Source organism: Microcebus murinus, chromosome X (assembly GCF_040939455.1).
Source record: "Microcebus murinus isolate Inina chromosome X, M.murinus_Inina_mat1.0, whole genome shotgun sequence".
Classification (NCBI taxonomy): Eukaryota; Metazoa; Chordata; class Mammalia; order Primates; family Cheirogaleidae; genus Microcebus; species Microcebus murinus.
Window position 1 is genome coordinate 29340633 of NC_134136.1, and position 23737 is coordinate 29364369.

The following is a 23737-nucleotide window of genomic DNA, read 5'->3' on the forward strand; positions in this document are numbered from 1 at the left end:
ATATTTCATGTAGTCAAACATATCTGGAACATGAATTCCCTAAAAGTGAAATTGCTGGGTCGAAGGGTATATATATTTGTCATTTTGAGAGATATTGTCAAATTGCCCTATGTGGGACTGGTACCAATTTATACTCCCACCAACAATGTATGAGACGGCCTGTTTCTCACAGCTTCACCAGATTGGTGGTGACATTTAAAATCATAATAATGCTTTGTGAGTACAGTGAAATGGGCTCTTATACACTGGTTGGTGGGAGTGTACATTTGTATAATTTATATGGGGGAAATACTTATGAGAAGTTTCAAATATTAAATATATATAAACCCTCAGATAAAACAAGTTCACTTCTAGAGAATTTATTCTAAGGAAACAAACAGAGATCACAAGATTTTTATATAATGATATCCATAATAGTGTTATTTATATAAGGAAAAAATGTAAATAACCTCAAAGTTCAATATTAGAGATTGAGTAAAGGTAAACTCTATCTATAGAACTTCTAGAATATGATTCAGCCATTAAAAAATTTTGCTTATAAATATTTTCTAATGACATGGAAAAATGTTATGGTATAATGTAAAGATAAAAGAAAGAATGACCTCAACTAAAATTTTAAAACATTAAACCATGTGAGTTTTTCTCATTAATTCAACAAACATTTATTGACCATTTATTTAATGTCAGGCACAGAACAGGAAGTTAATGGTGGTTGCCTCAGAATAATAGAATTATGGATGATTTTCTAACTTTTTCATATATTTCTATGTTTCCATTTTTTTCACAATGGAAATGAATGGATTTTATAATGACTAGCCAGTAAAAACAAATATAAAAGACACCAGAACCCAGCCTACTTTCTCCCAGATAGCAACAGATTCCTTAACAATTGTCAAGTAAAAAGCCGGGACACTACACTATATTTACTCAGTCATGACATTAATAGCTGTGTCTTCAAAAAATCATCCTATTGAGATTAGCATTTGTTGCAGGGAGCTTTTGTGTATCTGTATCTCCCTACCTGACTCAATATCCCTCATATTGGCACTGGTAAACAAAAACAACTCAGCCACCACATCCCATCGATTCTGTCCTTGGGTCCTAGGCAACAGCAACCATGGGGAGTGGGAAAAAAAGGAGTACTTCAAAGCCTTTTGGCCTATACAGGGCCCATAAGCAAGTTCAGAATTAGGCCTTCACACATCCTACAAAGCAACATGTGTTTGGTAGGGCCTTCCTCACAGCCAGTCCCAAACCCCCACAGACTGGCAAGTATAAATAGAATTGGAGTTCAATAAACAAAATTCCTTGCTTTCAATCTTCTTATCTCCTTCTGGAGTTTTATATTCACTTTCATGCTGATATGAATTTACATAGTATTACATAATTTTTTTTCAGCTAGAACACTCTGCTTTATGACATTAATTTCTTCCAAATCCTGGCTTAAAGGCAATTAAATATTTTAATTTCCTGGAAATTCTTTTCTAATCCAAAGGATTTCATCTTTAAGCCATACAAAGGGAAAATGTGAATCTTTTAAGTTGCTTCATAATCAAGTTTCAAACATTCTCAATATTTCTTTAAATAAAGACTTTTACATTAAGGACCTAAAATAAAAAAGAGACTGTGAAGGGTTCCCCTCAATTTTTAGTCCCTTCTTTTTACTCACCCACATGAAAAAGCAATAGATATTTATTTCTATCCAATGCTCCATGTTATAAAGTGAAAACCTTATCATTTAAATCTAAACTCATCTGGTTAAATGGTTGAACATGTAAGAATTGGAGACTACTGAAGGCCATAGTCTCTATTTATCCAAGGGACAGAATAAAGAATTAGGCCATAGATGTTTTCCTGTAGCAGGCAAACATTTCATCCACAATCAGTGATGTTGCGCAGAATTCTCATCTACTAGCTATGGGGGAGAAGAAGTGTGAAGCATCTGTGTGGGTTTTTTCCATGAGAATTTTCTTTGCAATACCTAAATAGTTCTGATGTCTATCTACACGGGGCCACTGAATTAAACATTTTGCACCTTAGTATAGTACTTAGTATGTGAGAAGTTTATATAGACATCGATTAAAGAGGTGTTCCAAAGGATACTGGTTTTTGTATTTTCGCTATTCAAAACTAGACTACTATATAATAAGGCAATCAAATAAATTTGCCTTTTGTAAAAGGATTGAACTTATTCCATTATGTTGAAAAAAGAAAAAATAGTGCATTTAGTCAAGGTTGAATTTGAAATCTTCAGCATCTCAATGACCACCAAATCATTAACTCCCTCTTTTTTTGTTGTTCTCAATTTTTGAGGCTATCATGTTCAAGCAGTATGCCTCAAAGCCAAGGAACAGGTACATGAAATCAAATAATGGAGAGTATTAAAAAGGTTCCCCCACCATACAAATTGGCCATTTGGTACTGAAGAGAGTACTGAAAAAAACATATTTTGCCAAAAGTGGCCTTTAGATAAGGCCTATATCATTTTTATGGTACTAAATATCTGTACAGGTTACAGTTAAATGTTACTATTTTAAAACCTCTCATCCTAAAAATAAAATTTGTGAACCAGATGTCTAACGCTGGTGAGATAAATCTACTTCTACAACAGTATACATATGGGCAAGAATGAAGGAGGAAAAAGTACTTTTTATAACTATTTCTCACATAAATAAAAGCGTTATTTTTAAATGTAAGCCTTCATACCTGTTATCATCTGAAAGAGACCTCCAAGAGAAAGGAAAAATAGGAAGAAAAACTGGTATGATTTGATTGAACAATGAAAATAGAAAACATATTTGGTCTGGCCCTCCTCAGAATAACTGCACCCTGTCTATGCCAACTCTTTTGCCCTTTAATATATACTGCATAGTATAATAGTTAACTTTTTAAGATAATTGCATTTCTGACCTCAAAAATATTACATATTCAGTGTAGAGAATTTGGGAAATTTAAAAAGTACACTATTTAAAATGTGAAAATCAACTGATTTCCTACAACCAGAGATAACTGTTAATGCTTTGGTTATTTTCCTTCCAATCTTTTTAAACATATTTTTAAACAATTGGAATTAAATCTATGTGTGCTATTTTGTTTTCTGATTTTTTCAATTAAAGTATGTATTAACCATGGGCATTTGCCTGTGTCATTAAATATTCCTCAAAATATTTTAACAGCTTCATAGTATTCTAGAATATGTATGCATCATAATATATTTAGCCTTTCACATATTTATGATATTTAAGATACTTCCAATGTCTTATCTCTATAAATTATATTGAGATGAACACCTTTGTACATGAATTTCTATGCAGATCCAACATTATTTCCTTAGGATAAATCCCAGAGATAGAAATATTTTATATTTTTAGGGGTTTTAATGTGTATTGTTAAAGTGCCCCCAAGAAAGAGTATATCAAATTCTATCAATTATGTACACTGTAGCAGTGTATCATAACCACACCCTTGCCATCACTGGATATTTTTTAAAAATCTTTCCTAATTTGAAAAGTAAAAAATGACATCTTGCATATCAAATTGTTGTCTGTGATTCCCTTCAGCTGATGAATTGGTGAGGAGAGGGTTGTGGAGACTGTAACATTCCTGTATTGCTTGACTCTTTTAGTAATAAGTTTGCATAGTTTTTGCAATTAAAAATTAATAATAGTATTGCATTGCTATTATCTGATTACTAGGATTGAAATATTTTCATATGCCTATTGGCTGTTTGTACAGTTTCTTTATGAATTACTAATTTGTGTCCATTTTACATTTTTTATATTGTGAGGTTTGTCTTTTTATTGATTTGTAAGAGCTCTTTATATATAAAGGTATTGCTTAAATGTCCTCTTATCTGATATGTCTTCCCTGACCTTTCTAAAGCAACCCTCATTCCTGACAGAACGTGAATGCTTCTTACTTATTTATCTCCATATCACCAGCAAACATTTTATATATTTTTTATTATTTGTCTCTGTCCATAAAAATGCAAACTAAGCGGGAACAATGACTTTGTTTGGCTCACTGTTGTATCCCCGGCACCTTGAATCCTGACTAACATGTAGCAAGCACTCTATAAATATTTGTAGAATTTATTAATGAATTAATGAACATAGGTTCTTCGTAGAAGCAGAGTAGAATGGTGGTTGCCAGCGGTTGTGAGTAAGGAAAATGGGAAGATATTGGTCAAAGGGTACAAAGTTCTAGTTACACAAGTTATGTTCTAGAGATCTAATAGCATGATGACTATAGTCAACAATACTGTAATGTATTCCTAAAATTTTCTAAGAGGGTAGATCTTAAGTGTTCTCAACATTAAAAAATGATAACTATATGATAACTATATGGGTATGTTAATTAACTTGACAGTGGTAATCACTTCACAATGTATATGTATATAAAAAATCAAGTTGTATACTTTATGCAATTTCTGTTTGTCAATTATGCCCCCAAGAAAGCTGAAAAACAAAACAAATAAATATAGATTTTTGTCAGTGATATAAATTTCAAATATTTTCCTTGATTGTGGTTTATTTTTTGATTGAGCTATGATAGTTTTGGACATACAGACATTTCTAAATTGTATGTAGTCAGAGCTGCTGGTATTTTTCTTTGTGCTCATTTCCACTGCTTTTATGCTTCTGAAGTTTTCTTCAATTTCAAAATTAGATGGATATTTATGTTTTCTTCTAATAATTTTATATGAGTTTTCATCTTTAACTTTTTAATCTATGTGGAATTTATTTTTGTTATATAGTAAATCAAATCATATTTTTCCAATCATTAACCAATTACATGGCGCCACTTAGAGAATAATCCTTGCTTTCCTCGTTGATTTAAAGAAAGTATGTTTAACTTTCATCTTGTCTCCTCAATAACAATGTAAGCTATGAGGGTACGTACCGCTTATACTTTTTCTATATCTCTGTGGGCTGAACACAGGGCCAGTCAGTAAAGAATGATCTATAAATATTTTGTGAATGGATGAATGGGTGGATATTTTCAAGCCAAAATAATTTTTTGGAAAGACCCTAACTACTAAACAGGAAGTCCATTCACTAAAATCTGGATGAAAATCATCATAGAAGGCCAGGTTTTACTTAGAATAAATGAATCCCCTTTAAAAGTAGAGCACTATAACCACTGTAGAACTAAAATCATTAGTAACAAAAGATACAAAATCTACCCATCAGGTACAACATACAGCTATTCTAGTGATGGGCACACTAAAAGCCCAGACTTCAGCATTATACAATTCATGCATGTAACAAAAAACACTTGTACTCCCTAAATCTATTGAATTTTTTTAAAGAGATACTTAATAAACACTTAACACTGTCCAAAAGGATTTACATAGAGTGTGCCCTACCCTCAAGGAGCTCAGGGAAAATTAATTTTAGGGAGCTTAGGGTAGAGCAGAGCTCCCCAAGAGTGCCCCCACTAACTTCCTCTTCCCCTGAAGTAGCAGTTGGCTCCCTGAAAGAATGGATGGCCTTGTTACAGAGAGTGCCCCAAATACTGCTGAATGTAATCCATCAGCCTCCAACATGCATTGGGTTTAATAATTCTGGAATAAAAACTAGTTTAAAAGAAAATTTACTTCATTTTTGGCTCTCAAGAAAAACCCCAAGTGCCCTGTCTATATTGCTTCTGTAGGGCTCGGTCAGCCTCCTGTGGCCTGAACTTAAAAATAACAACAACAAAAATACATTTTTTTTTATTGAATTCTGGCTCTTTGCTGATAATCTATAGCAAAGAGCAAAATGAGCAGAGCCATGGTGAACCGCCTCTCGTGCCAACAAATCCCACAAAGAGAATGACAATCAGTGAAATATACTGTTAAGCATGAATAGTAGCTAAAATATTTATCTCTGTTGCAAGGTATTAAAATGAAAAAAACTTTCAAAGCGGAAGCTTCAAGCAATTGCATTAGAAGTTGCATAATTTGGTTAGACTGACCTTAGAATGGAATAAAAAGCTGCTTATTTCCATAATGTTGGCCTTCAACTGTATAAAAGGTTAGATAATTCATCATGATATACAAAACAGTTCTTAAGAATATCCAACTTAAAAAGGAGATCTCGGTGACTTCCAGCTCTGTGAATTGTTAGGTAGTGTGATAATCAACAAAATTTATATTTAAGCGAATTTGTGTTCTCCTGAAAGGTCTAGTTTGCCAGGCAAGAGGACTGCATCCCTATTCATCCCTAGGACAAATTCAGATGAACTGAAGCAAGGTTAGTATACTCGTTGCTGCCTTTATGTAAGAACTCACATTGGACAGAAAGCCATATTTGAATGGGAAAGCTACTGTTTTGACATGCACACTCACAACTCGGATTACACACAGAATCTGTGGCCATCATCTAAAACCTAAAGGTCTGTACCTATTGTGTCACCTGCCATAGCTAAATCCTTTGCCCTCAATACCAGCTACAGAGTAGCTATTGTCATCACATGGACTCAAACCTTAATGCAGGCAACTATTTGAAGCCCTTCAAACCAATACTGCAAAAATTCACAGAATTACACTTGGACGGAATTTGGAGATCCTCTAATCCAATCTCCTCACATATTATTCCAGGTTTGGTGTAGTTTGGCATTTGCTTGGGTTTTTCAGAATTCTCAGTATCTTGGATGCTGATTTCCTTAGTAATAACAGGTTTCAATGAACTAAAAGCTTCTCTTTTATGAAGTTTTAAATTGTTTCATCTATTTTGTAGATTTCTAGATTGTTATCTTTGGAGATACAGTAACTCAAAGGGTCATTTACATATTAGAGAAAACTGTCCTGATGGAGTTTACTAGGCTCAAAGAGTGAGGAGAGCAAATTGTTGTGAGCGTCACACACATTTTTTGATCCACACCTCCAAATATGACAGCATGCACAGCCACAAACCTTTCCAATTCTGGATTTTTCTCCACCTTCCATGATCTCCTCTTGAAGGCACCTGATGATCAGATGTGCAAAGACTGAGCGCCCAGTTGTCATTCCAGCAATGTGCAGTGATGCCATGGCATTTACAGCTTACCAGTTTTATAGGGTTTTCCTCTAACAAGCCACTACAGAATGCATACTTTGTGCAAAGGCAGTTTAGCTTTCTTTCCATTTCAGATATTTCCTTATAATATTTTTATTGCAGCAAAGCACACCCTTTTTTCCATTTCTAAAGAATTACTAGTAGAGGCAAAAGTAGAGAGAGTGACTTAAAGATGTAAGGATTAGCAATCTGACAAATCACACAGAAAATTGGTGTTTCATATGTAGTCTTTGAGTTTCTTTTTAAAGAGCCATAACTATCATAAATTGTTTTACAATTAAAAAATCAGGCAAAACCCCACTATGAAAAAGCCATTATTTAATACTAATGCCATTGTGTTCTCTCCCCTAAGCTCTTAGGAACAAACATTACCATTAGCATACTCTATCACTCAAAAGTCTATACTGGAAAAAATGGAAATGCACTAATTAAATAAATGATCAGTACAGCAATCGCATAGTCAATGCCAGCCTTATGAAGGCAGTGAGACTGTGTCCTTCATGGCCTCTATGCCTAGCAGCACAGAGGAGAAAATCCAACAAGCCGTTCACCATTACCGATAGCCAGATGCCTCTGCTCGTCCCTGCATTTCCAGAGCCCTGCTTCCCTCAAGCATGTCAAGTTTCAAATATGAATGTCAGATTACAGACATTTTTAGTCATAAAAAAGTTGCTTAAAGGTTAAGCCAATCCCTCCAAATACAGTCTCACACAGTCTCCCCTACTCATGCATCTCACTTAGAAAAGATATGATTTTATAGCAAACTACCTGTGCACATAGGCAGCCCAAACCAGACTTCCTCAGGCCAGGTGAATTAAAGAAGAAGAGGAAAGTTTGAAATAGAATTATGCCCAAAAGAGACAAAAAGAGAAACCAAGGCTTAGAAAATAATTTCCAAGAAATTGAAAATATATGCACCACAAGGTATTCTTAAAGCTGGGTTATATGCACAGCAATGATTATTTCGGTGCTTCCTACTCAGAGCTCTCAATTAAAAATAGTCCCTGGGAGATCTATCCTTGGGCTATATCAAATTGAGGTGCCCTGGCCTCACATTTGGGGGATCACATCCTGCTGTGACTAGTAGCCTTATGAGCATTTCCTCGGGGAGGCAAACAGCAGAGTGTAGGTGGGGAGTGAGAGGGGGCCTCAGAGGACTTAAGAGCACAGATATGTGTACGATCAGTCCAGCCAGTAAAGGCTCCATCACCACAAAGGCAGATAAGTGAGTAAGAGAAGCAGATAACTTTTGTTTCCACCCCCCACTGTCGAGATCTCTCTCTCTCTCTCTCTCTCTCTCTCTCTCTCTCTCTCTCTCTCTCTCTCTCTCTCTCTCTCTCTCATACACACACACACACACACACACACCTATTCCTCTAAAGAGGGGTCTGGCCTTTGGATTGAACTTTTCTTCCTGCCAGCTTACACAGGGAATCCATTTTGCTCAGAAAAGCAAACTACACAATCTGAGAAGAGGTGCCCTTCATGCTCTGGAAATCAGATTTAGGAGCGAAAATAATCCAGAAAGCAGAGACCGCCAAGGCCAGTGCTGGTGGCAGTGAGGGAGAGCAGCTTGCCACAGAACAGCGGCCAGATGGGGCCCAGTGGGAGAAGCTGAAAACTGGCCACCCTGGCACTCAGAGACGTAATGGAGCATTAGAAGACTATGCACATCAAGGCAGTGCTTAAGCATCTGACATTAAGAAGCAATGGTGCTAGTCCATGAACACTGAGCTCAAGGAGAACACCAGTTTGACACCGAGCTTCTTGCCTGCTTCATCTCAAATGCTTTGCTCAAAACCCTTAAGGTAGTTGCTCCTAACACCTGTCTGTCTGTCAATCTGTCTGTTTCACTCTCACTCTCATTTTTGTTTTTTCCGTTCTGAAAAGTAATTTTTTCTCCCTCCCCAAAGGCTAAATTTAAAGGAAAGAGCACTCTTTCATTTTCCAAAGTAGTTCCCAGGCTCTAAACAATCCAAGAAACCGTTATTGATGCAGGGAGCTTTCAGGACCTGGGACAGCAAAGGGGGGAGCCATTTCTTTTCAGGAAGGAGCTTAAGAGGTGAAGACAAAAAAACACCAAAAATATTCTCGGTGGGCTTCTGTTCTTTCGGCCACAGGTTTACAAAGAGTGGAGGGAGAGGAACAGTATGGGAAGGGGATAGCTGTAACATTTTATTTCATTTTTTAAATCTGGAGCAAATATGAAATGTTAACATTTGTTAAATCTAGATCAGCTGTATATGTCTTTTCCAGAATCTGGTTATTTTAAATGTTACATAATTGAAATTTTTTTAATCAAGTGAAATTCAACCAGGAAGGCTAACCAGTGGGGAATCAAGGTGTAGATATCAGCCATCAGGGAATAATGAATTAGCCCACCTGTCAAAGGTTTTGTCAATCTTGTCAATGTGAGGAATCTCATTTTAAGCAAATAAGATATGTAAAAATCCAGACTTAAAGGAAATCGGTTAGGAGCTGACTATTCATATTATATAAGGACTCTTTCCTTTACAATAGGATCCATCACAAAGTTTCTTTAAATATAGAATACCACTACTATGGTTAACATAGGGTCTAATTTGCAAAACAAACTCTCTCTGGCTGCACAGTTTTTCAGGAATGCAACTACCATCAAAGGTATAGCTGCAGGTCCTCCTGAAGAACCCAATCAGGTTTTCTGTTATGTAACAGAAAGTGCTTGGAAGGTGCACCAGAGGAACTATTGTCAAGCAAAATGGAGTCTAGTTTGGCTCCAAATGTTGTGTGCCTGGATGAGTCATTTGCCTTTTCTATAAACTTCATTTTCATAAGGGTAAAATGGAAACACTGCTCCTTTCTGACACCTCTTCTAGGAATGCCGTGGAGCTGTGTGGTCGTAGCCAATATTTTTAAGCAAAACTCTGAATGATAGCAAATAAGGTTTCTGCATGGAAGCCCAAACTCCTGGAGCTGGCAGAGCTGCTGTCCCCATAGCTGCAAGACTTTCCTCATCATCCCCCCAGGGAGACAAAGGGAGGCGCTAGCAGCCTGGGTACACCCACTAGAAGCTGAGCGACCCCACTATGCAGCCCACACAAAAACCACTCTAACTACACAACAGTCAAGTAGGAAATGTAACTTGAAGAACATTTCCCTCTGCAAACAACTGATCCTCTGGGACTTTCACTTCAAGCCTCTCAATTGTTCGAAGTAAATGAAGCTCACATTAAAGGCCAGCCAGTCACACATCAAGAAATCAAGCCTCTTCTCAGTGAGGGAAAATGGCTGCTCCAGAGCCAGCCTCCCACCTCTCACACACAGGCCTCTGGTACAAATGGCTTCATTTACCTACATCTGAGACACTCTATCCAGCAAAGCCTGGCCTCCCCTAAGTCCTGGGAGCTGAGATAGACGAGCAGAGGGGTCAACATCTGAAACTCCAGGCAGATGCCTCAGATCCACTGCAGCGCCATAATTGAAAGACTTCAGCTTTGCCAGGAGGTGACTTCATCCTTTTTTAGTCCTCTAATTCCTCACAAGCAATCCCCCAAACCCCTAGCTTCAGCCTATGGGCACAATATACAGAAGCCACAGCAGGGACTGGGACAAGGTTAGGGAGGAAGAGGTCTACAGCTCCTCCCACCTTATAAGTCTGTCTGACAATCAGAGAAATATCAAGTGGGGCCACTGGGACCCAAAACAAGGGGTCCTCTGATAAAAGGAATTCCAAAGCCTCAGAGCCCTCTCTGGAAAATGTCCTGCCTCCAGACCCCTAGGGAGAGAAATCTCAGGATCATTAGCAAGCACTCTGGCTGAGCTCAACTTTAGTGAAGGTGTATGGGGAGAGAGGTGATCTCTAAGGTAACCAGTTAATTGCCAATAAGGAATGATAATAATAAATTAGCAAATACTAATGTAAACTAACTCAGTTCTAAGGCAGTTGCATGGAGACGACAGAGGAACAGTTTATTCTGAGGCACATCTTGCAAGCGGATCCCCGCTGGGAAACAGGCTACCTCATCTTGATGTGCCAGAGGCCAATAAGACACAATGTAGGCAACAGGGTGGCCCTAGAGTGACTGCTGGTAGAAGTGGAGCCCTTGATTTCTAAAGAAAACTGGAAGGAGAATGCTTGGAAAGATGTGGGCTATGTTGTTTTTCATTGCTTTCTCCTGAAGACTGAGGTTTACTTTGGACCCTTAGAAATAAGACTTAAATGATTCCAAGACCCCACTGTAATAAGGAAACAAATTTTTTACATGCTCACTGTAGGGTTTGTTGGTTTGTTTTAATTGGAGGTGATGTGTTGTGTCATTTCCATGCTATCCAAACTAGCCTCATCATACCTATTGATTTTCTAGTGCTTTCTGAATCTGCCATCTGATAGGTTTATGGCTCTCGTTAGCCCAGAGTTTCCTTCAAATTACTGCAAATCTCTAACTTTAAAACTCTGTTTTAGGGACCAAAGCCTGCTGAGCTATTTTTTTTTCTTTCTTTTTATCTTTCTTCAAAGTCTAACTGATGTTTTATTTCCATTATTTGCACTAAGATGATCATGTATTCAGAGTTTATGTAGGATAATTGGAAACATTCAATTTGACTACCACACACGTTCTTGTTCTGCAAACCCTTCCACTGCTACTATGTCATTACTTATGAAAATGTCGCATGAGTGACCATAGCAGAGCTTGCACACACACCCTTTAGGATGCCTCATATCAAAGATACTACAGTTTTCTGGCAAAAAATAGAAAATGGATTAAGATTGAAACCAAAATCTAAATCCTTATGCATCTATGTCTAGAATTCTGGAAGCTCTTGCTCATTATCACTCCCTTAGTGTTGTCAGCTCAGAAACATTCAATACCAGGAAACTAAAACTTAAAAATACCTCACAAAAGAGACTGAGTGTTTTGGCCATTTCACCCCTCCTGAAGGCAGGAAAAGTCCTCACTAAAGTCTCCATTCCCAGTAGAAGCAATGAGTTGCATTTTCTTCCTCCAACAATGACCAGGGCCCAGGTGACACAAAAGGTAATACAGTACTGCTCATGTACAAAGGAATAACGCTTTTGAACATCCAGAGGCACCCAGTAGGCATGCCTCCATTCCATATGATTGGAAGAAAACTTATTTGCCATACTAAAAAGCCTCTCAAAAAAATTAGAATTTTTTAGTAAAATCTTAGCAAACTGACAAACCTACTTTTTTCTCCATTTTCCTTCTTTTTCAACCTCCTTTCCTCTCTCTTCACTCTTTTCTCCCCCCATAGACATTTACAAACATGCAAACATACTCACACACTCTCTCATTCATTCACATATGCACTCAGTCTATGAACAAAATAAACAGAGATGCCAAGGAGTACAAACCTCGTCCTTCAATTTAAAATATTTAAAAGATACCTGACATCACTAATTCTACAAAAGTCTTCTGTAAACAGCAAAGGCACCCTTCATTTTGCCTCCTCAAATTTGTGTACAAAACCACAAAATCCACAAAGCTGATTTCTCAAACAACATCAGAGGACGGGTAAATAATGATTATACAATTTTATGCAGGATTATCTCTGCAATACAACAAATTGAGTTCCAATTCTCTAGACTAGAGTTCCATTCCCTTTACCTCACCTACCTAACTGCATTCAAAATCATATTCCCTTTAGTTTCTGTTCAGATGTAGTTAGGTTTATACACTGATGCAAAAGTTACCTTCCATTCCGCATCACAACTCAAGAGCTCAACAGCAAATCTACATATAAATGATGGCAGGGCAACCTTGGAAGGAGAAGAAGAGAGTACCAAGGAGTCTACAAAGTAACAGGTGATCCCAGCTCCCCAACTAGACTGTGAACTCTCTGAAGGCAAAAATTACATCTTATACTTATTTGGATTCCTCATGCATGGTCCCTGCCACACAGCTGAGCACGTAGTGGATACTCCAACAATGCTTACTGCTTTGAGTTAATGCCATGGTGATAAATTTCAACATGTGATGGGGCAGAAGCAGCACACAGCCAGTGCAGCAGGTCTGACTGGACTCATCTATAATGTCATTGAGAGTAAGCCCTATAACTGACTCCACAGCTAATGAAGTGAGTGGGTTTGTCACAAGATAGCCCAGCAGAGGAACCTAATGTGTAGTGACCTTTAATCTCAACCTGGAAAGTAAGAATATAATGTATGCTCAGGAAAGAGAAGTTATCCTGAATTGAAATTATCTGTTTACTTGACTATCTCCCTGTAAGCTCCCTGGAGTCAAAAATCAAGTGTTTTATTTTTGTATCACCGGCAAGTAGTACAGTATCTGGCTCACTCTAAGTGTATAATAAATGTTAATGGGCTGAATTAATGAAAAATAAAAGAGCAAATTAAAAAAACAAATAAAAGGTTTAGCAAAATAATATAAAGAACAATGTAAGTGACATAAATACAATGTAATAGTTTCCATAGAATCTTATATTTACACATCATAGCACTTATTCTGTACTATAATTGCTTAATAAATGTTGCTTTCTTAGATGAATTTATTAATTAATGAGGAAAATATAAAGAAAAGGTAGGAAATAGATCAGAATATTATTAACACATTATCTGCCGTGTGAGTTGTATTTAACTCATGCTAGTTTTGAGTCTGGGGCCTCGTGAAGCAAAACCTGGGCAAAACCCTACAGTTGGTTCATGAAAATCTCACTTGTTGATGTTCTTATTGTTACAATTAATATTGAGAATTTAATTCTAAAAACATGTATTAAATGAAGTCAATAAATTTCATTTTTATATTTATGTTTACCTTTAAATTACACATAAGCCTGACAAGTCAAGAAAAACACTTTACCCTTATGAGCTATTTTTCAAGTTTTCACATTACTTTTTACATTTCTAATTTTCAAGTTTTTATATTACTTTTTATTGAAAAAACACAGAAAATAATAAAAATAACAAATTTTTCTAACAAATTCGAAAGGATCATTTTGTTTTCAAAGTTTTATTCTAGTTTCATAATGAAACATTGTGGCCCCAAGGAAAAATTTTTTTTCTAGTGTGGCAGTCAATGTGTTAACCTAGCAATGGAGAATGTCCCATTGCACCTTATAGTAGCACTGATTATTCCATATTACAAATCACCTATTTACTTTCTTGCCTCCTCCACTAGAATGTGCATTTCTTGTCTTTTTCATCTCTTTAATACCAGAGCCTAGAGCACTGTATTACAAAGAGTAGGCACTTAACAAATACCAGCTGAATTAATGAAATTAATCATCCTTGCTCTTCTATAGATTTCGCTGAACCTAAGTATTCTACCCAGTCCACGTTCAGGGACTTCTGACATGAAAAAAAAGAAGTGTCATTTTCCCCATGCATGACTTTGTGACAGATGCTGGTTAAAGGGTCTGGTCTGTGCTCAGCCGTGAAGGGTCCTCTCTTTTTTCTGAATGGGTTTGCCAGGTGAACTCTCCAGGACTGCATACTAGAAATGCATACAACCTCACTGTGTCTAGTACACGCTCACTTGGTCCTGACCAGCCCTACACACCAAATCTATGTGATTTTGTTAAATAAGGAGAGCATGGGGATTTGTGAGTCAGGAACAGGATCAGAACTCAGACTTTAAATGGCTTCTCTAAATAACTGATGCAATACTTTGTTTCATTCTGCCCATAGAAGAATCTCAGAAAGGACACCAAGATCTTAGGTAAACCATGCAGAAATAGTCATATGTTTCCTGCCCCCTCCATGTATTTCAGACACCAGGGCTCACATTTCTCTAGTGCCTTGAATCCATTGCATCAATGATCACCAAGCCCTTAGGATTCAGTCCTTTTGTCCATCTCCACAAGTAACAGCACTATTGGCAACTGAACCCACAACCTTGGCATCTCTCACCTCCATTGTTTAAATGACCAATATAAATAGTCTGAACACAACACTTTGTAGGTCTTGTCTATATAGAACCAGCCTAAATTCCTCTTTGGTTATAAGTGCCTAGGGAGACACCCTTTACATGTACAAGTCATATTCCTTGGAACAACCTCGCATGACAGGTGTGCCTATGTTGTAGATGAGGAAACAGAGATGCAGAAAGGTTCCATAGCAAGAGGTGATCCCCGGAATCAAAATAATGGTCTATCTGATTCCACTACACGGTACTACCTCTCACTCTCCATTGCTGAACTATTGGTGGTCCACAAGTAAGCTTGCAAGTAGTCTATGGTCTAGGCCTCAGTAGTATTCACTGACATTAATAATTACAACTGAGTCTACCTACACAATACTGGAATTTCAACAAATCCTTATTTGTAGAGTTATGGGTTAAAAATATCAGTGCTTTTGTTGCTGGCATAGTACCATCAGTTGCTTATTAAAAGCACTGCTGTTTGGTCCCATTAATTCTGGTGAGAATTATTTTTCAGAAACTGAGAGAAGCGATAGATATAAGTGGTCCTAAGACCCCTTTGCCCTACAAAATTGACACAAATTAGGATGCCATTTTACATATGCATCATAGCCTGGGTAGTCTGAATGAATTATTTCTGAGGCAGGAAGGCATCACTGAAACAGCACTTGCAAGGGACCTCGATCTAGTTTTCTCTTTCTTGATGACCAGTTCCGTGAGTCTGAGTAAGTCTCTTAGCCTTTCTGCATTTCTGTTTCATCATCTACTGAAGAGAAATCTATCAAGATACCTGATTGTGAGGATCAAACGAGACAATGCTTGGAAAGCTGCTTTGAAAAATGTGTATGTATTCTTCAAGTGTGCAGTATTCCTTTCATTGGTAGCCTGAAAGCGGGCATATGCCTCCCAGTGCATCAAATTTCCAAAGAGGGACTTAAGCAATTCATAGAAAATATGAAATCAACTTAAAAATTGTTATTTATAACCTTCCACCCACCCATCCACCCGCCATCACCCACATATCACCCTATTACCCTGAGCATCTGACCACATCATGTTTTTAAAAATGCTTCCATTTGAAAATACTCATTCCCAGCAAAGAGAAACAGAGCTAACTCGAATACACAGCGAATTCTTAAAATTTTTCATTGTTAATGACAGTTTCAAACTCCTCAACTGTCAGACATTTCCATTGGAACTGTTAAGAAATGCCAAAGTGGCTTTTTAATGTTTTTGCTTGCCTCCCTTTAACCAGCCCATATTCTCAGCAAGATGCTAGAGAACAGTGGTGTGACAAAAGAAAAAGCAAAAGGGGGCTTTATGAGACTGAATTGCTCTCACACTGGGAAATTGGCCCTGGGGCATTAGAGAGTTTTATTCATTTTCAACACTACTTGGTGACTCTAAGCCACTTCAACTGGCGTGCTGGTACCACTGGCTGTCAAGTATGCCATATTTGCAACAGGTGGAGTAAACTTGAATTATGCCAGGACACCATACAGGGAGTTCAAGGGCTCCGACCCCTTGAACTCCCATTCCCAGCATCCACCTCTATACAAAGGTCCAGTATTATGGGTTACACTTCGCCCCAAGAAGCACTGGTAGCAAACCCTCAGTATAGCAAAGGGCATAAACAGAGATGTTCTCCCCACCCCTGCCCGGGGATGTGCCACTTTAGCAGCCTATGGTGTCCAGCAAGCAGTTCGAGGAGTTCCGGGAGGATCTCGCAGAGCCCCTAAGCTGCACTCACCTCAGGCAGAGGCACACCGTTGATGATCAGGTCGGGCTGCTGGGGGCCCTGGCTGTTGAAAGAGTGATGGTAGATGTGGTTAGCGCTGGTGTTACGGGTATTCTGGTTCTCCACATTCAGGAAAGTGCTCTCAGAGCGGCGGCAGCCCAGGGGCAGTGTCTGCTGGTGGTAGTCGAAATAGTTGAGGGACGAGGTCAGGGAGGAGCAACTGACAACATTCATCTTGTCTGTCTCCTCCACGTCCCGGGGTACCAGACGGATGTCATTCTTACTGATTTTTTTCTTCTTGCTTGATTTCTTTTGATGCCCATAGGAGTACTCAGCGATTCTACGTGACAGAAAAGGCAGCATGAATCGCTAACGCCCTCCCAAACCATGCACTGATTAATAAACATTAAGCACCCCAGAGGGTTGCACCCCATCTCTGCTCCAGCTCCTTATCCTGGCGCATTACATCATCGGGTTTCTCCCTGTGCTTTTTACATGCGAAAACAAGCTGAGGGCCATAAAGTTTTCATATTAAATATAGTAACCTCCCACCCACCCGCCAAAAAAAAAAGTTTCTATACTTTGGATTTTCAATTTGTCGCTGTGAGTGGCCAGTAAGCAGGGGTGGGGAGACAGGGAAAGTTGAGCCTATGGGAGAGAAAGCATGAAAATGCTCTAACTGGAGCTTCCCTGGAACCCAAAGGAAATCCTGGGTGAAATTAGAAGCAAGTCTCAATTTAACAGAAAAGAAAATAGAGGGAAATAAAAAAAAAAGATAATCCCCTTGCCAGTTCTTGCAGGCATTTGCCACATGGCAAATGCCCTTGATCAGCTTCCTGTATGACTGACCTGATCAGTTTTGGACTGGGGTAGATCAGACCCCATCCTTTCATGTCACCTCTGCTCTTCTCCACACCCTCCTCCCTGCCCTCGCCCAACTCCCTTCTACTCTCCTCCCCACCCCCTCCTCTCCTAGAGAAATCTGATAGCCAAACCCATTTGAATGAGGGGAAATGCCTTTTTACCTCTTTCCCCTTAGGCTCACTTTCTCCTCTGCCTTTTTGTCTTGCTCCTCGCTAATAGGAGAAACCGAGATGCAATTCAGACACTTGCTGTTTTGTCCTTTTATAAAACAGCCCAGGAGACAAGTGATGGTTAAACAATTACTGCAAAGGAATTTAAAGGTTAGTGCATTCAGCATCCTTCTCCATTCAGGTGTACCTACAAGCAGCTGTGCTGCAACTGGAACATAAAGAGCTCAATTTAATTAACACTGACATAGACCCAGCAACGTGCACCAAAGACACCAAGCATTAAGAGACTTGTCAAAGGAAATACATTAAAATATAGCCAGATTCTCAAAGTCATTTATTACTTTGCACATAATGATTCAGCTTATTGTTTGGAAATTCAATTTCTGGGCAATAATCAGCAAAACAATAGGGTTAATAAATAATACAGGTTGATCTTTACAAGGGAAAGACAGTGCCTGTATTGTCACTCGACAAAGCTAATTGTCTGAATACAAAAAGGGAGCCCAATTCAAGCAGCAATTGCAGATCATCTCGCAAGTCTCATAAATGAATGTATTTCAGGAAAAGGTTCTGCAGAGGATGAGAAAAAGAAATCTCTGCCTGATCACATGGAAAGACACACTCCTGAACTTTAGGTTTCTAAAAAGTCTGAGCAGATGGGGAGATTGCATATCTACAGAGGCAAATTCTTGCTCTGTCCCAGGGATCTACCTAGAACTAAACAGTTGAGTTCCCCTCACCCTTTCACTGTGTGCCCAGGCAGACTTGCAGCAATGGCAAGCCAATGCTACTGGGACTTGGGAGCAGATAAAATCCCCAAAACCCCAGAGCTAGGGTTGATTTTCTTTTCTAATCTGTTTACAGAATCAATGGGAAGTTTTAATAATTTTGTTTACCCATGATGGATAAGTTTGGTGATGCCCCATCCAATTATTCAGCTGAGGCATTCATTGCGCAGCCCTTGCTGTATTGACCAATTATTTAATTATACTGTACTTCATTAATCCCAAACCATCACAGGGAACAGAGTGTTTTACAAAATACATTTTGGGGTGAAATTGAAGAGCACTGAGATTTACTCTTTTTTTCAATATTCAAATGCTCTCCTCCCTGTTTAATAATCTCCTTGGCAAGCTCTCAGAAAGAGCCCTCACTTCTACTCATACATCACCAAGAGGTGGCAAAGCCTTCGATATCTTTATTTCAAGCTTATTTCTTTTTCATCCAGGAAAGAGTATTATGCATTTACTTTATGCTGAGAAAATGGCTTAAAAAGAGTCCTCTCCATCATCATCTCCATATAAATAAAATTTTATTGACCCCGCATTTTTCTCCTATAAAAATCGCCACTGGCAGTCACAGGTTTCAAAGGTAAGAGCAATATTAATTTCCATTTCTCCCATCTGAAATGACTTGGTGCTGAAGGAAAGAAAAGTCACGGCCATTTCACTAGTAACAGGATTAAAGCATTTATGAGGCATTGCAGCTGCTCTTTTATGGCACCTGATTGATATTCATGTGTGGTTAGCATTTGTCTACTAACTTGTGTAACGCAGAGAATAGTAAAAGGGAAACAATAATTGCATGGCTGTTACATATTCAGGGGGCTCTGATTCACAGAAGTGTGCATTTCAGACGGTGTCAAATACAAACCGGACCTACAGGAACATATTTTGACTGATTAACATGCAAGCACAAATGGCACAAAAGACACATTGATGTGTAGGTGTGTTGAAAGCACACAGACACCTTGGTTGGAAATAGCAGCATCATTCATTTTCAGCAAACTAAAGAAACAACTTTTTTTCAACTGTTTCGATGAGACACTGCTGGAAAAAGAATTACGTATATTATCCTATATTGGATTCTAGAAATGCTTAGACTTGCTCTATCCAATTGTAAGGAAGGGCTTCAGCAAGACCCTCTAATGTGCTTATCAGTAAATATTTTTAATTACTGTGTTTCTACATTTCTCTCCTCCCCTTTCTTTTCTCTCTCTCTCTCTCTCTCTCTCTCTCTCTCTCTCTCTCTCTCTCTCTCACACACACACACACACACACACACACACACACACACACACACACAATCCAGCACATACTTCTAGAGAAACCATAACACAATAGCCCATAGTGACATCCACTGGTAGCAAACGGATCTTAAAGCCACAACACATTTCCACATTAAAAGAAAGCATCATCAACTCCAGAAGACTGCTATTTTTACTGGAAACATCTGGATGCAAAATCTTGTCCCTCATTGGGATGTTTGGTCTCCACACCACCAACCAACCAGATATTTGAAAACATAGAGTTGCCTGATAGAATTTCACTTTATATAGCCAGATGTTTGGGGACTGGATACAAAACAAGCCAAGAATAGACTAAAAAACACTTATCACCTGCTCCCCACACACTCCAGTTTTCTCTTCCCCTACTCTCCATTTCTCATCTTAGATTCCCACTCCCAGTCTCTCTCCAGAGTTTATCTCTGTAACAGGATAGGGAAGCTGCCAGCACTCCTTCTTCTTTTAGTACACTGTCACCAAAACACTGTGCCCCTGGAAATCAAGTTGTGGTACTTGGTGGTTTTGCTGAAAATATGAATCAATCTCTCTCTCTCTCTCTCTCTCTCTCTCTCTCTCTCTCTCTCTCTCTTTCTCTCCCCCCCCTCTGCCATAACTTCATGAAGGCAGCTGTGCAAATTTTAAAATGATAATTGCTTTTCTGCTCATCATCATTATGTGACAGAATCCATTCCAACAGTAAATGATTGTCTTCCAGCAAATTGTCAGATCAAAAGAATTGATCAACTTGGACTGTCACAAACTTTTCACCCTCCAAAAAGAAGCGTAAGTATGCTGCATGCATTTAAGTAGAAAACAAAAGCACTGGGATTTTCACACAGAGACAGATACACACATCATATTCATCCAAGACAAAGAAGTAAAGAAAGAAAAGTTGGCTTTACCTGCAGTTGTAGGTCCGGATCTCTTTGTTGTCTCGCTTGCACTTAATGGCCACGAAGATCATAGTGACAAAGAGGATGCCCGCAATGGAGCCCAGGGCAATAATGAAAATCAGGGACAAGTTCACTGAGCCCATTGATTCTTGGGCATCAAGAGCAGGAGACAGGTAGATTAGGACGAGCGCAGAAGCAGAAAGAGACGTCTTGCCGTGGTCATGGGCCACGACGATAAGCTCATAGGAAGCTTTGGAGTTCTCATTGAAGGTGCGGGTGGTTCTGACTTCGCCATTGACATGGTCTATTTCAAAGAAGCCGCGGTCGCCCTCGGTCATGTCATAGGTGACTCGGCCATTTTCACCTTCGTCGTAGTCTTCTGCCTTAACAATGGTCACCAGGTAGCCTATGCCGGAGTTGCGGGGGATGTACACTTCGGCGGTGCCATTGATCAGCGGAGGGGCCGTGATGACCGGGGTGTTGTCGTTGACGTCGAGGATGATGACCCGCACTGTGGCGTTGCTTTGCAGTGAGGGCAGGCCGCCGTCCTTGGCCAGCACCTTGAATTCGAACGCCTTGGTCTGCTCATGGTTAAAGGATCGCAGCGCGTAGATGTCACCCGAGTTGGGGTTGATAGAGACATAAGTGAAGACAGGCATGTCCCGCACCTGCGACGGGACGATCTGGTAGGAGACACTGCCATTGAGACCCATGTCGGGGTCGCGGGCCGACACAGAAAGCAGATAGGCGCCAGGCGTATTGTTTTCCTGCACAATGACCTGGTAGTAGGGCTTGGAAAAGTGCGGGTGGTTGTCGTTCTCGTCAGTGATGCGCACGGTAAAGGACTTGGCACTCTGCAGCATGGGCACGCCGCCATCGCGCGCCTGAATTGTGAGGTTGTATTGGTCATGTTGTTCGCGGTCCAGCCGCCCGTCCACCAGGATAGTGGAGAAGCTCTCGTATTCCTGCAGTCTAAAGGGAACATTGCCCAGCAAACGGCACTGCACCCGTCCATTGAGGCCTGAGTCGCGATCAGACACCCGCACTAGGGCGATCACGTAGCCCGGGGGGGCGCTCTCGCTCACCTCCACAAGCTCGCTATTGACTGACAGCAAGTTGATGACCGGCGGGTTGTCATTGGTGTCCAGCACACTGACGGTGACCTTACAGTGTGCCGGGATAGAGTTGGGGCCCAAGTCCTTAGCCTGCACGTCCAGTTCATACACGTGGCCCTCTTCGTAATCTAGGGCACCGGTGACAGTGACCAGGCCGCTGTGCGGGTCGATCTGGAAGAGCTCACGCGTGCGGTCGTTGACATAGCCGTAGAAGGAGTAGACCACCTGGCCGTTGGTGCCCTCGTCTGGATCGCTGGCGTTGAGGCGGATGACGGGTGTGTTGGGAGGCGAGTTCTCTGGCACGCTCACCGAGTAGGTGGACTCGCCAAAGACTGGGTTGTTGTCATTGGAGTCGGTTACTTTGATGCTGAGGCCAACGGTACCCAGGTGTGGAGGGTCACCGCCGTCGAGTGCAGTGATGCGAAAGCTGTAGTGCGACTGCGTCTCTCGGTCCAGGCTCTTCTCCACCACGAGTTCAGCAAATCGTGAGCCATCGCCTCGCGTCTTGATCTCCAGGCCGAACAGCTCGTTGGGCGTGAGCTCGTAAGTCTGCACACCAAAGCTGCCTGAGTCCGGGTCGTAGGCGCTGTCCAGCGGGATGCGCGTGCCGGGGCTGGCTGCTTCCGAGATCTCTAGCTCAATCTGTGCCGCTGGGAAACTGGGCGCATTGTCGTTCAGGTCCTTGATCTCCACCTTAATCACGCAGATCTCCATTGAACTGGACATGACCTCGAGCGAGATGATGCACTTGGGGCTCTGGCGGCACAGCAGATCGCGGTCGATCTTCTGCTTGGTGACCAGCAAGCCAGAACTCGGATTGATGTCTACTAGGTGCGGAGCGGAGTTGGACACCACACGGAACGCGGAGGCCTGCCGGGGGTCCAGCGCGAAGCCTGCCTCCCGTGCGTCCTTGGCCACATTGGCAATCACCGTCCCGGCGCGCTGCTCCTCTTCTACTGAGTACTTGAGGTTAATGAGGGCGGCAGCCTGCGTCCACAATACCGCCAGCAGCAGCAGCACCGGCAGCAGGAGAGACTCCATGGCTGCGCGGGGCTCTGCCTGGCCTCGCCTCTCCACACCCCTCCGAGGCCGACGCCGTCGGCGCTCCAGCTTCCCGCCGGCTCGGGCCGCCTGTTGCGCGCGCCCCGTGGCCCCGGAGGCCGCGGGAGGAGTCCCGCCCAGGGCGGCCCGGCGGCGCGGGGGTGATACCCGCGCCGGCTCCAATGCTGAGGTTGCGGTGGACGCGGCGGGGGCTTGCGGGGAGCCCGGGGGCTCCGGGGGGCCAAGGGAGCGCAGCGTGGCCCCGAGCCCCCTCCCTCCAGCCCGGCTACTCAGTTTTCCCCCTTTAAAGTTAGCCGGGCGCGACTGGCCGCAGCGGCGCAGGGCTGCGGGTCGGGCGACGTCTGCGCGGCCCGGACGACGCGCAGCTGAGTCCCAACCGTACTTGAGGCGAAGGCGGGGAGGGCGACGGGGACGCAGCCTTTCAGACACTGCCCGGCCCGCCGCGGCGCACCGGCACAGGGGCTGTCGAGCGCGTTGTCTGTGCACCTGGCATGCGCAAAGACCTCCCCCCAGTGCTCTAGGCTCACTGCGGAGAGAGGACCCGCCTGGAACGCGCCCTCCGGGGTCCGGGGGTGCCACGCTGGCCTCTTCAAGGCCTGCTGGGGAGAAAGGAGGGTCGCAGGTGGGAGTCTGAGTTGCTGGCAAGTGCCACCGGCGCCCAGGGATTGGGCTGAGGCGGATGGCGGTCCCGGGGCTGGCAGAGAAAGGGGGAGGGGAGAGAGGCTGCCAAGGCGAGAGCGCGCTCCTTCGCGCTGAGGTTGACTTCGGAGGGTTAGTGGGACACGACTATCCAAGGTCCTAGGTGGGCTCGGAGTACCCCCCGCCCACCACCACCACCACCACCACCACCGAGCAGTTGAGGGGCTGCAGGCGTTTGTATCTCGGAAATCAAAGTTACCAATGCAGCCCGAGC

The 23737-nt window shown here is 41.5% G+C and overlaps 1 protein-coding gene across 5 annotated transcripts in view; it reads right to left on the bottom strand.

Moving 5' to 3' along the window:
* The window catches only part of PCDH19 (protocadherin 19), a 99075-nt gene extending 76184 nt beyond the window's left edge, over window positions 1–22891 (bottom strand). For 2 of the 5 annotated variants that reach the window (XM_012767379.3, XM_012767378.3), the window contains exons 1-2: window positions 20657–22889; window positions 16668–16995 (exon numbers count right to left, since the gene is read on the bottom strand). In XM_012767379.3, the coding sequence (XP_012622833.1) occupies window positions 16668–16995; window positions 20657–22803 (2475 nt within the window). In that variant the 5' untranslated portion in view covers window positions 22804–22889. Of the gene's footprint in view, window positions 1–16667; window positions 16996–17680; window positions 17822–20656 lie in introns of all 5 variants that reach the window. The other 3 variants (XM_012767376.3, XM_012767377.3, XM_012767380.3) reach the window with 3 other exon arrangements.
* Window positions 22892–23737: the final 846 nt, after the last annotated feature.